General features: G+C 40.4%; 1 protein-coding gene across 2 annotated transcripts in view; it reads right to left on the reverse strand.

Annotated features, from left to right (window-relative positions):
* Nucleotides 1–4,613: 4,613 nt before the first annotated feature.
* RAP1B (RAP1B, member of RAS oncogene family) overlaps nt 4,614–13,147 on the reverse strand; it is a 53,381-nt gene continuing 44,847 nt past the window's right edge. For both annotated transcript variants that reach the window (XM_025207975.1, XM_006026964.2), the window contains exons 7-8: nt 11,257–11,372; nt 4,614–5,860 (exon numbers count right to left, since the gene is read on the reverse strand). In XM_025207975.1, the coding sequence (XP_025063760.1) occupies nt 11,286–11,372 (87 nt within the window). In that variant the 3' untranslated portion in view covers nt 4,614–5,860; nt 11,257–11,285. The remainder of the gene's footprint in view (nt 5,861–11,256; nt 11,373–13,147) is intronic.

Below are 13,147 nucleotides of genomic sequence, written 5' to 3' on the forward strand. Positions count from 1 at the left end.
TAAGAAAAATACCTGCTCTCCCAAAGAAAAAGCCATTAAAATGATTATTAAAAACCAACAGTAAGAAATCCATCATACAAGAACACAGGAAAACTAGCAGAAGCAAAACATTTACTTGAACTCTCTCCAGTACAAGCAAGCAATAAGCACATTGTGTTGCTTCCCTTACTCTTGGCAGTAGGTAGGGTGCAAGATCTTACCATCCTCCCCTTCCAAATTATATACACCATCAAAAGCTTGTAATGTCAGATTCTAAACTAATATATTGTCCTATACTAGTGAAGGAAAGTGCATGTGACAACTTTATTTTAAAATTGAATCTACTATTTCATTTACACAGTATAGAATGTAGGAACCCAGCTATCTGGATTTTGGCTCACAAGCCTACTACTCTTAGGTGTTATAGAGATCAGTGGGGCAGCCTTCCTAGTTCTTTATAAATTAGAGAAGTAACATGCTGTGCTAGAGACTAAAAAATTCTATTTTCTTAAACTGTAGAACAATCATTTGGTAGCAGGGGGAGGGACAAGAGAAGGAAGCTTCATTGTGCCCAGCATAAACATAGGAATTTAATATATGGGTAACTAGGAGTTTCAGGGATTGAAGTGCATACTCCTCTTTCACCTGAAATATTACTGTTTTTTTGTAGAGAAGAATAGAACCTTTTATTCTTGAATATGTATACCCAGCATGACTGAAGCAACTGATCAACTTCCTGCTAGGTCTTAAGGAAGTATGTATGATGTGGTTAAAATGTGAAAAGTTCAGTTACACTGAACAAAGGAGGAAATAACTACAACTGCAAATTCATTTTAAAATCAGACACAGATCTTTTAATAGACAGGCAGAGATACTGCATTTGAAAAAACAGTTCATTTCCCAATAATTTTAGTTCAGCTACGGTCTTTTCAAAAAGTGGTGGCAGTGAAAGTAGAAAACACTGAAGCTGCAAGTCTGCACTCTGCAGAGCTTCCTCTTCAAATGTGTTACAGGAGCATGGAATTAAATGCTAGTCAGTTCGTTTAGTCTATGATTCTGGCCCTTTACCATACTGTTTCAGCAGAAAAACTTAAACAGCCCTGATACAAACTAGTCCCAAAGGAAGTGGAAAGCCGGTCCTCATCTTATCCAGGTTTTAGATTACCAAAAAAAATTTAAGAATTTAATGAAACTAAGGCTACATGAACGGATTCCATAGCCGTTTAAATATTTGTATGAAGACAACCACTTTCAAAACAAAATGAAGATTTCCTACAGGGTTTAAAACCCACAGTGTAACACAAATTTGAAATCAGAGTACAAATGGACTCAGCTGTGCCATTTCATTTTTCTACCCAACCTGGAAGAGAGAAAAAGTGAGAAACCATGGAATCTTAAAATCATAAGTATGTTATTTATAAATAGAACAGGTTTGTTTGTTTTTTAAGAACAAAAAACAAAATCCAACTTGACCACAGCACACTCACTAAAAAGAGAAAAGCAAATTAGGTAATTGAGGAAGACCAACTTCAGGTATAAGAACTGAATTTGATTAAGAGTTTTGTTTCTCTAATCTTGTTAGATATGCTTTCAGGTATAAACTTCAAAGAACTACAACTGTGTAAGTTGCTTTTGCTCCAGTTTTCCTGTTCCTAGTCTCTAAACAAGCTGGACACAAAAGGTCTAGAGACTGTTGTCATTCATGTATGAAATTCTTTGGAAAAAAAGTTTGGATGGAAGCTCAAGGATTTTTATGCATCTTCATGCTTAGCTGCATCTGCATTACAATTGAAGGAAAAATGTTACACACACACACACACACACACACACACACACACAGAGTATGCAGACTATCCAATTTTTCTTTTTCAAAGAGGAATAGTGTATTGTTGCTCAAACAGACAGGTTTCAACTAAAAAAAACAACCCACAGAAACTCTCATTCAAACTGAGTAACCACTGGGGGTTTAGAGGGTGGGGATTGGAGGAGAGAGGCTTGGCCTCAATTACAAGAGAAGAAAAGCTTCCAACTCTAAAGAAATGTGCAGTAAGGTTTGCAAAGCACCAGAAATCTAAGATTTTTATCTATACTACTTAAGTCTTCCCCAAATTTAAGTTATTTATTATCTCTAATTCTCACGTGCCTTGCAACAGCAATTTACAGATGTAATCCATGAGCAAGACAGAAACCTACTGATCTATCCAGAACTCTCTCAAGCTTTTTCCCACCTCCTTTTAAAGGCAAAAGTATCAATCTATCTTTTAAAAACAAATAAGCATGCAACTCTGCAGTACTTTTCTGCAAGTTTGGGTACTGTTTTACTTGAGATTACTTGTGTACAGTGATGAGGTCTTTCAGTTACGGATTTAAAGCCATTTTACAAATTAAGTTTCAAAACACCCTTACAAGATATAAAACGTAAATATTCAGAGTTGGGACCCAGGAACTCCCCCAAGGTAAAGGCAGAGTTTGGGAGGAAGCTGACACTCAGATTCTACTCTTAAAGAGGAATGACTTTATACATTTGGGCAATGAATAATATCTTTTAGAGAAAACTTTAAGAGACTTATTAAAAAAATAAAGTGACAGACATGCAAATTCTAGAGTATAACCAATTTCCAGCTCAGTATCTTTTGCCTACTATTGTCCATATATAACTAACTACACACAGTAGCATAAGTAAGAATGCCAGATTTCAGTGCAAACATTTAATGATGATCAAGTGCAGGAACTAGCAAAACTACATACAGTTCTTATATTTGCTGGGGGAAAAAAACCTTCAAAAGCCAGTGAGAAACTTGTATTTTTAAGACCCAACATAAAACCTTGTTTCTTCTGAGAGCAAATTTTGGTTCCTTCACCAATCCCGCTGAAAAAAGATGAAATAAAAACAAAGATAAGGCAATCTATATTCCAAAACTGTACTTGTTGCACTATATTACTACACTGTTAACCAACAGCATGCCCTTTTTAAAACAGATGCAGAAAAATGTTTGCCTTACACCTTTTATTATATTCCAAAATGTTAAATTCCTACATAGAAGTGAGTCTGACCTTGGACCTTTCCTTCAAGGTCTTTCAACCCTTCCTTCCTGGCTTGCTAACCAAACAGGTTAAATATAAAAGGAACCTCATCACAAAAAAAAAAAAAGCATCTGTTCATGATACTTTAATTCATGAAAACATAGTAATTCCTTTCACATTGAAGAAACCATCAGCAACATTCCAGGAACAAAAGACAACTACAATTCTTTTCTACTTCCTCAAGTGACAGTGGTATCTCCCTCATTTTTACTCAATCTCCATTGCTGCCACTCCCTCAATGTCTTTCCTTAGGTGGCTTTCCCAATTGCTGAAGTAGCGTCCTCCTCAAGTCTACCAGGTTTTGCTTATGAAAGGTTCATCTATAGGAGGCATACACAGTACTACAGAACTTCACTAAGCCTATGACCTGGGTAAAAGGCAAGCATCATATTACCCATATCTGGGAGTGAGCTCTGCATCAGAGAGGTGATATGCAAGATGCATTTTTTTTTAAATGACACTTGGTCTATATACAGTTAATACTTCCACTACTTGCCAACTTTGTGAACCCTCATATATACCAGTTCCTTTCCCCTTCACAGGAATCCACTGAAGTTGGATGCTTCCTGAGCAACTATAGTCAACACTGCTGCTGAGTTGTTATTTCTAGAATTCCAAGATTCATAATCAGCTCAGGTTTTTATCCAAGCTGATTATGCTGCATTTACCAAAGGCTCCATCTTGCTACAGCCAATAGAGCACATTCTTCCTTTAAAGCAATGACAGGAAAGATCAGAATTCCCTTTTTCCCCCCTCCCCAAGACCAGACTTGAGTTTCCAACAAGACTCTCAGAACTGTCAGTTTGAAGGTCACCACAATCTCCCACATTACAAAATTTTACTGAAAGATGAATTTATGAAATAAAATGTATTGTATGTGTACATGCCTGTGTGTGTAAAATTGAAAATATATTCAACACACAAAAATCCCTTGAGTAGGGAAAAAATTAGTGTTAATGCTCCCTTTTAGTGTTAAATTTTGGAACTTTTAAGGTCCATTTTATACTTTCACGAGTATGGCAGAACATATTGGCCAGCTATAGAAAAGCTAGTCATACCTTCTCACTAGCAGAAACAAGCTAACTGATCTTGTTATAAAAAGAAAAACATTCTATACAGGAAAGTCAAAACAGTAGTCATAGGTAATACACTTCAAGTACCCCAAACCCATCACTAATTAATTATTAAAACAATACCAAAAGCCCCATATACACTTTCTATATACAGCTTCCTTTAGAAAAAATCTGTGCCCCAAAGGGAATGCTTAAAAAAAGTGGAAGTTGCTAGTATTTTGGCAACTAACCAGGATTAGTCTTTCACCTAACAAGGTATTTCTTTAAAGAGCTTTTACTTACCTATATGTTAAACTGGAGGAACTGTTAGGTCTAGCGTCATGTATATGAGACCAGATGGTAGTAGAATAGCCCTTTTTGGTCTCAGATGTATGAATCCACATTGTGCAAGATGCTCTGCTCGCAATTGTATTTAGAGAGATGATGTAATATTTACTAGTGCTGTTAAAACACTACACAAAGCATTCAAGTAGCAGATAACTGTAATGCAAGCCCTTGCATGGCAATCCAAATTTATTGAACTACTGATGCTAAGTCATACAAAATTGCACCACTTTAATTAAGGCTTTTAGTTTACATTTGGCCACCTCAAAGCAGTTGTAACATTAGGTTGGTCAATTTAAATACTGTGGCTCCCTGTTGGATATACACACAATCTTTACACCCAAACGTTAATGCATACAAAGCAACAAGGCATTGTTAAATAAAATCAGCAAAAGTTAAGTACTGCAACTTAGGCCCTGTGACCAATTACACATGATTAAAATTACTTCCCACATTCACATCCACAGTACTCTTCCACCATTTAACATCTCAACCAAAACGTTACACATGTAAAACAATCACTAACAGGCAAAAGTACTAAACCTGTATATTTGGTATTGCAAATACACTTATGCATGAGCAAGCAAGGGAATTCACAGTGAGAATCTACAGCTGCAGAAGCCCAAAAATGATTTACAAAAAGTTGTTAAATCATTAAAAAATTGTTTTAAAATATACACTTCTTGTTGTAGACCCCCACTGTACACACAACTATAAACATTGTTCCCTATGTAAACAAGGAAAAGGAAACATACAATAAAAGGTTGAAAAGTCTGGACATTTCCTTCCCAACAGATATTAAAGGCCATGTCTTTAGTCAGACATTATACTGAAAGGACTCTTAAAGACTAGATTCACTGTCTCCACAGGTTTTTCCTAAAATTAAAAAACTATATAGCTGTTGTGTTAATCAAAGCGCTTTTGTACAATACAATGATGATGATCCTGTATTTCTTTAAAAAAGTTACAATAAGCTACAAATACCGATGAAGCAAAGTTATCCGGAGTAGTCTATAGAGGAGCTCTTTGGACTTTCTTTTATTATGCTAAAATAGTGGTGCTTTTAGGATTTACATTATTGTACTCTCCAATAGAAAGTATGGGGATTGTTGAAGTATACAGTACATAGTTTTCATACATGTACAACATTGGTGGATGAACAATGTCTCTTATCAGTAATACTGGATGTAGGCTCTGGTTTTACCAGTTGCATACATTTAGAATATTTATAAGTAAAAATCTCTCGTGACACTGGAAAGTGATTAGAATGTGCAAACTGATGTAGTAGCTTTCATCCATTTCTTAAAGGGTACCACCACAGGAAAGTCCATTTATGATGTTGGTAGGTTTAATAAAGTTGGAATGCTGGCACTGTTGAATTGGGCAACAGTTCTTCAGACCTGTAACAATGAAACAAGTAATTAGCCTCGGAAAAAACATGGATACCGACATACTGTTTTGCAGTTAAGAAAACTAATACATTTTAATCGTTCAACACGTATCTACAAGACTTTCCTGATGTGATTTTTTGAGGGTTTGTTTTTCTTCCCCCCAGAAAAAAAAAAATCTCCCCCCTTTACAGAGGAACTGACCAAAAAGATATACACATACCAAAAAAACCCCTGGATGTGTGTGTGGGTGTGTGTGGAGCAGGGGGTCTGTTCTTTCAGGTGCACAGCTTCTCAGGTGCTACTTGAAACACTATTAGATACAGACATGATTTAAGTTACTAGTACCCACACCTCTTCTTCCCAACTCCCCAAAGTACTTGTTCATCCTGGGTCTATAACAGGGATTGGACTAGATGATCTCTGAAGTCCATTCTATCCAAATAATTCTATTCTTTACATGTCTATGAAGATCAGATCTTTAGAAGAGTTGTGCATTTCCCCTGAAGCACCTCACATTTGCATTCAAATACAGAGCCACAGATGTTCACTTGTGAAAATCCCAAGCCACCATATAGTAACTAAATAGATTTTGGAATGAACAGCACAAAAGGCAGTTATGAAAGTTATACAAAAGGTGAGATACTTGATGGCACTCAAAAATGTAGGTGAAGTAGTTTTATTAAAAAAGCCAAACTTTTATGCACAGTTTTAGTTTAAAAGCCTCCCCCCCCAGACTTTAATTTTCTTCCAAGTATGAGTTTATGATGGTTAAAGACAACACACATTTTTATAAGCACATTAATTACAGTTATAAAATGCACATTAGAAAAAGACAAATAATGCAAATACTGTTGATTGCAAGAAAATTGGTACGCTAATTACATATCAATTTACCTTCGGCCTCAACATACCATAATTATGTGAATATTCAAAGTATCCAGACACCTGATTGTATGTTCATTTATAACTCATTACCTAAGCCTGGGTACAACTTTTCAAATGGACATAACATTCTGTTCATTTACTTGGCATCAGGACTAAATGAACTAGTAGTAGGCTGATGAACACTGGCCTCTGACCCCTATTAGCAGTTTTCAAGTGTCATCATTTGACAGTAAGGTCTGTGGCCTCAGAGGCCAGGGCCCAAAGGGCAGAATCTATACCACAAGAACTACTAAATTCATCTATAAGCTTATGAGTAAATTCAGGTGGTTTGATCACTGAAGGTGTGCAGCACACTTTAGCCAAACCAAATTCAAGGCCATTTTGCATTCACAGTACAAGGCCTTAATCCTACACCAAGATTCACGTGGGTGAAATTCTGCACCCAACGATGCAAGAGAAGAAAGAAAGGTGTGTAACTTGTCTGCACAGATAACAGGCTACAACCAAGAATGAATGAAGTTCCACAGAGTGTTGTCCAACTGGGTTTTTGAACACATTCTTTTTTTGAAGTGCACCAATATATTGGTCGCACCAATAACAGAAAAATTAACATAATTGGCAATCGACTTTTTTTGGATGATAATGTTACCGATAAATGCTGTGTGCATGTGTACAGTCGCAGCAAGCATGCAGCCAGGAATGCAGCCCGGTAGTTTGGAGAGCAGACTCCTGCCTGTAAGTCTCTGGGGGTGAAGGGGCATGGGGAAGGCAAATCGAGGCCCCCCCCAGTGAGAGAGGGGCAGGGGCTGTGCAGCCAGAACGGCAGATGTGACCCTAGAGCAAGGCATGGGGCAGAGCTGCAGGTGGCTCATCCAGGGGGTGTGGAGGGCTGGGCAGCTCCCGCTGCTGCACGTACCCTAAGGAGAGGCATAGGGGGGGGGTATGTCCCCCTCGGATGTGTGTGGGGCAAGGGCAGGCTGCCCGCTGTGGGCTGCGCCAGCCTCTTCCTGGCGGGGGCTGGACCAGGGCTGCACCCGGCATACGCAGGCAGCAGCAGCAGTGACACTAGGGGGGATTTGGGGGGCTATGGCCACCCCAAAATTCCCAGTAGTACCGCTACACCTGCCCTGTAGCCACTCCTCCCAGTGCTGCTGCCACCTCCTGCCCTGTACAACTGAGCCTGGACCTCTTCAGCCTCTGTAAGAGAAGGCCGAGAGATGATCTTGTGGCTGCCTACAAATTCATTAGGGGAACACAGCAAGGGATCGGAGATGCTCTGTTCACCAGGGCACCTCTTGGAGTAACAAGGAGCAATGGTCACAAACTGACAGAGCAGATTTAGGCTAGATATCAGGAAAAACTTCTTCACAGTAAGGGTGGCCAAAATTTGGAATGGGTTTCCAAGGGAGGTAGTGCTTTCCCCTACCTTGGGGGTCTTTAAGAGAAGGCTGGGTAGGCATCTGGCTGGGGTCATCTGACCCCAGCACTTTCCTGCCACGGGCCGGGGGTTGGACTCAATGATCTGTCGAGGTCCCTTCTGACCCTAGCATCTATGAATCTATGGATGGAGTCACATAACAGGCAGCCCTCTCAGCCAATCAGCAGTGAGGTGCAAGGTGGCAGCCATCTAGGTGGCAGCCCCCCTCACCCTCCAGCGAGCTGCCACAGCACTTGGTGGGACTCTACCCCTTCCCCCACAGTGGATTTTGTGGGCATTACCGATTTCATGTAATCCACACAACTGCAAATTCAGTAGGCCTCTACCTATAAATCAAGTCTCTAAATTCATTTCAGTCCAGAAACTAACAAAAAAAAAAAACTGGTTTGGAGCGCTAACAGTTTGCAAAGAGGTCATCCAATTTCACTACTTCTATTAAAGTGCCAAAATAATGAGTTAAACATGCTCATATATTTTTGTTAGTCACACCTCAAAACCAATTTACATTAGAAAAAGAAAGACACAAGCATTGTAGAGGCTTAGGTAAGGATTATGAGATTTCTGCTGTGCATATGAATCAATCTCATTTTTAAAAGGGACACACCCAATCCTGTGGTCATTATACTTTAGACCAGGGGTTAATGTTTTCAGGTTGTGGAGCCCTGCTTCAGATTACAGAACATTCATAAAAAGTCTAACAAAGCACTCCAACAGCTATTGTTCTGCTGTATTTCATATGATGCAAGTCTGTGCAATGTTATTTTTATATACTGCTCTGAAAATTGAATTCTGCCATAGCTAGGGCCAGAGAGAAAGATTCCATTGGAAGACTAATCTCTAGATTTGAAGATCTAGGGACAGGCTAAATGACAGCACTGCTACTAATACAGCACCCTTATGAGGGAGAGGATTGTTCTTGAAATAGTATCCAAATTGTTTTAGGGCAGCATACCAGTGTATGCAGATATATCGTATTTGGTATGCTACTTGAAATTAAGAGTATAGTTATTATAGATTATTCAGATATACTTTAAGTTACCTTATTTACCTCTTTGACGCCAATGTACCAACTTGAAAGTTAATTATGTATGGCTTTAAAGATCAATAGTGACACACTGAGTCACACCAGCAACAAAAAGGTACCATCACAGGTTTTAGGCTTGTAACACTACAAACATAAGCTGCTTTATTTTATACCAGCAGCAGTCTGAGTCATCTTCAAGGATGGCCTCAAATAGAACGCGCCTTATAGTACCCTATTCCTTTGACTTCAAGTTTAGCTTAATTATATCAGAGGGATGTAGGGAAGATGTACTACCAAAATTAACAACAGCTAGAGAACAAGCCCAATCCTTAAACTGAAAACCCAATTCAACATATGGCACAAATATTCCTTCCATCCTCCTCATATGCATCTGGCATCATAATGTAAATCTCAAAGTCACTTCACTCAGCCCAAGGCAGTTTGCCTATAAACTGTAAAGCAAAAGACACCACACTGCCTGCATATTAGCATAGATCTCCATGCTATAGCTGCATTAATACAAAAGCTACGGCAGTAAAATTCTCCCCCTCCAGAGACCTCAAATACACCAAGTAGGAAGGATGACAAAATCCCCCCCCAAAAACCTGTGCAGCAGGGCACTGACAAAGAACAGAACCAGTAAAGTGTAATTCTATCCATCTGAACAGCCTGGATCAGCAGACGAGTCAACATCTCATGGTCAGTGATATCAAAAGCTGAAAACAAGCCTGAAAGTACCAAAATTAATAGATAGATGTCCTTGCTAAGGTAAGCACTAAAAGCAGGGGCAGGGAACCTGCAGAACACATGCTGGAACATGGCACACAGGCATTTTGCTTGACAGGTATACCTCAGAGCAGATGCCAGTGGAGCCACAAGGAGCCCAATTCTTGTTGTGGCAGTGCAGCCCCAAACCCTTCCCTACCATCCACCTCAGAGTGCACATGAACCTGCCACTGGCAACAAGCAGCCCAGGCTTCGTGGCAGACAGCAGGGGCCTGCCCAGAGCCCAGGCTGCCTGTGGCAGGCACATGGGAAGCTGCAAGCAGCTGCAGCAGAGTCAACTGAGCCCTGGCACAGCTTACCACTGGCAGTGAGTGCATGCACGTCTTGGGTGTGGATGGTGGGGAAAGGGCCAGGGTTGCACTGTCATAAGGATCGGACCCCACATGGCTCCCCCGCCATCTGCCCCTAGCACGCCAACATCTTACAGGTTGTAAGGTTAAAGGTAGGGGTGCACCGATAGAGATTTTTTTGGGCTGATACTTACTGATGGCCACTTTTTAACGAGCCATATTAGCCAATACCAATCTAATTGCCAATATGCAGCCCGGCAGAATGGAGAACAGCATCTGGCTGGTAAGTCTGTTATGGGGGAAGGGGCAAGAGGGGAAGGAAGGGGCGGGAAGGGAGAGGGGGCAGATGCTGCACAGCCAGGGTGGGGCAAAGCTGTGGTTCATCTGGGGGGGTACAGGGAGGCAGCTCCTTTCACTGCACAATGCCGGAAGGGCATGTGGGGCAAGTGCTCCCCAGATATGCATGTTGGGAGAGGGTGGGCTACAGCAAATTTTGGGGTGGCTGTAGCCTGCCCCTATAGTCTCCCCTCCCAGCACCACCACTAGCGCAGCCCCAGCCCAACCCCCTCCACACCCCCAGTGCCAGCCCCAGCCTGCAGCAGTAGCTTGCCCTCACCCCATGCATGGATTCAGGGGGCATATGCCCCCCCGTGCTCTTCCTGGGTACATGCAGTGGTGGGAGCAAAAAAAAAAAAACACGCATATACCACACTAATTTTGAAGATATTAGGTTGTTCCTTTAGTCTGTCAGATCACTTTTGTCCATCACTACAAGCACCACACCTTAAAAGCTACAAAGGCATTCTTACGCTATAACGACAATGTCAAAACAGTCATTTGAAATACCTTTATCAAAGAGCTTGACTCAATTTGCATTCACCATTACTTTAAAAGTAAAAAAGAATACTTAAAGCAAGGTACCCATAAGTCAATAGAAACAAACAAACAAAAAAAGTGAGAAACTAAAAATAGGAGAACCTACCTGGCTCAGAGCTACAGTACAGCTTTGCATTAAAGTAGCTGACAAGATGACTTTTTGCGTGCTTTTCCAGGCACTGGAGTTTTTCTGTTAATTTGCCGCACAAGGTCATAAAAGATCTAAGAACACACACAAAAAGAGAGCTGCTGAAAAGGAGAAAAATAAACCTGTATGCACCTCATGCATTTACCCCACAGAAACATTTAATTTAGTATCAGAAAACATTAAACTCAATATGTATGCAACTAGTACCTACTTGCTTTCTGAGTCAGATATACTGAATGATGCCAAGGTTCTTGCAGCCTCAAAGTGAGGTGTGTAAATAACACTACATTTGGCATCCACAGCAGACACTGACAAGAAGTTTTCCATATCAACACTTGGAATACCATGATAGAGCATGCACAATTTGCAATCGGGTGTTCATACCAAGACAGCCAAGTACACTAGACAGAGCCAAAAGCATGTTTATGCTTTTGTAGAATTATGCCTAGAACGAGCCATTTCCCTTGAAGAAAGGTCTAGTCTGTTTGTTTTGTATGTTTTAGCATTTTACATATACTTGAAAGTGGTTAAGGTTACACACTGGATACTGCTCATCAAAACTTCTGAGTTGCATTGGACCAGGATTTGTTTTTATAAGTTACTTTTGACATCTCAGTACTATACTATATTGATTTTGTACAAAAAATTAAGACATTAATTTGGTAGCACCTTCAGCAGTATATGACACCAGTAACAGCCCACAGCAAAAACACTTAAGGTTACTACACTCTGCCTTAACTCATCTACATGAACTGTAAGAGGATGAGGATTTTCCAAGATCTCTAATTAAAGACCAACTCAATAAGCTTCAAATACTACAATTAAATAACTTCTGCTTCAATTGACATGCCCTCCCATCATGTCTCCTTTCAATCTCTGAATATTCTAAAACAAGGAAATGCATTGGCTGCAGAAACGCTAGTAGTTTTAGTAATTTTCCATATTAGCATATGCTACTTCTATTCATGTATTTAAAAAGTTCCTTTTGTAGAAGTTCTAAGCGCCATTAACTATACTGCTTTAACAGTTTGCATAATGGAATTCTCAATTTGTTAATATACAGATGAATAGTCTCCAAAAAATCCAATGAGTCAAATGCTTGCATTTACTGATACATACTTTTAAAACCAGATACGCCTCAAGTCATTTATATTAACCAAACTGATAGCCACATTGTGGAGGGGCATTTCCTGTGGAATAACTGGCTAAGGTTACCATACTCAATACAGGACTCCAAGTTAACCAACACTTCTGTTACAGTCACACATCAAAAACCCTTTTGAGAAAAGGCAAAAAACACACATTCTTTCCAACATTTTCAATACAGTATATTAACATGGTCCTTACACACTACACAGAATGCATTAAGCAAGCAGAAATAAGAGATTAATACTCCAAAACCATGTGTTTATGGCTACGAAGCTAGCTTTAAGTTACAACTAGACCTATCTGTTAGACCTGTGAGAACAGGGAAGTATTTGATTTGGATTCGGCTGATTTGGAGGACAGTGATTCGATTCAGAGATTCGGAATACTGTCCTGAATCGATTCGGCTGAATCGGCTTCGGAAGATTCAGCGATTCGGATTGGCCAGGGAGGCAGGCACAGCTAGGTAGCTGCAGGTTCTCCCGTGGCTCCTCTGGTTGTGCCCGCCTCTTCCCGGGCAGGGGGAGCCATGGGAAAAGCCCCCCCATGGCTGCCCTGTCTGGCCCCAGCCTAGTCCTGGCACAAAAATAAAAAGCGCCTGGTACTCACTGACTGCAGGAGCGGCGATTGGGACCTCTAGACACTCATGGCAGAGCCCCCCCCACACAGTGCAGGGCAGTAGGGATTGCCCTCTTCCCCCCCC

The sequence above is a fragment of the Alligator sinensis genome, unplaced genomic scaffold (genome assembly GCF_000455745.1).
Source record: "Alligator sinensis unplaced genomic scaffold, ASM45574v1 scaffold506_1, whole genome shotgun sequence".
Classification (NCBI taxonomy): Eukaryota; Metazoa; Chordata; order Crocodylia; family Alligatoridae; genus Alligator; species Alligator sinensis.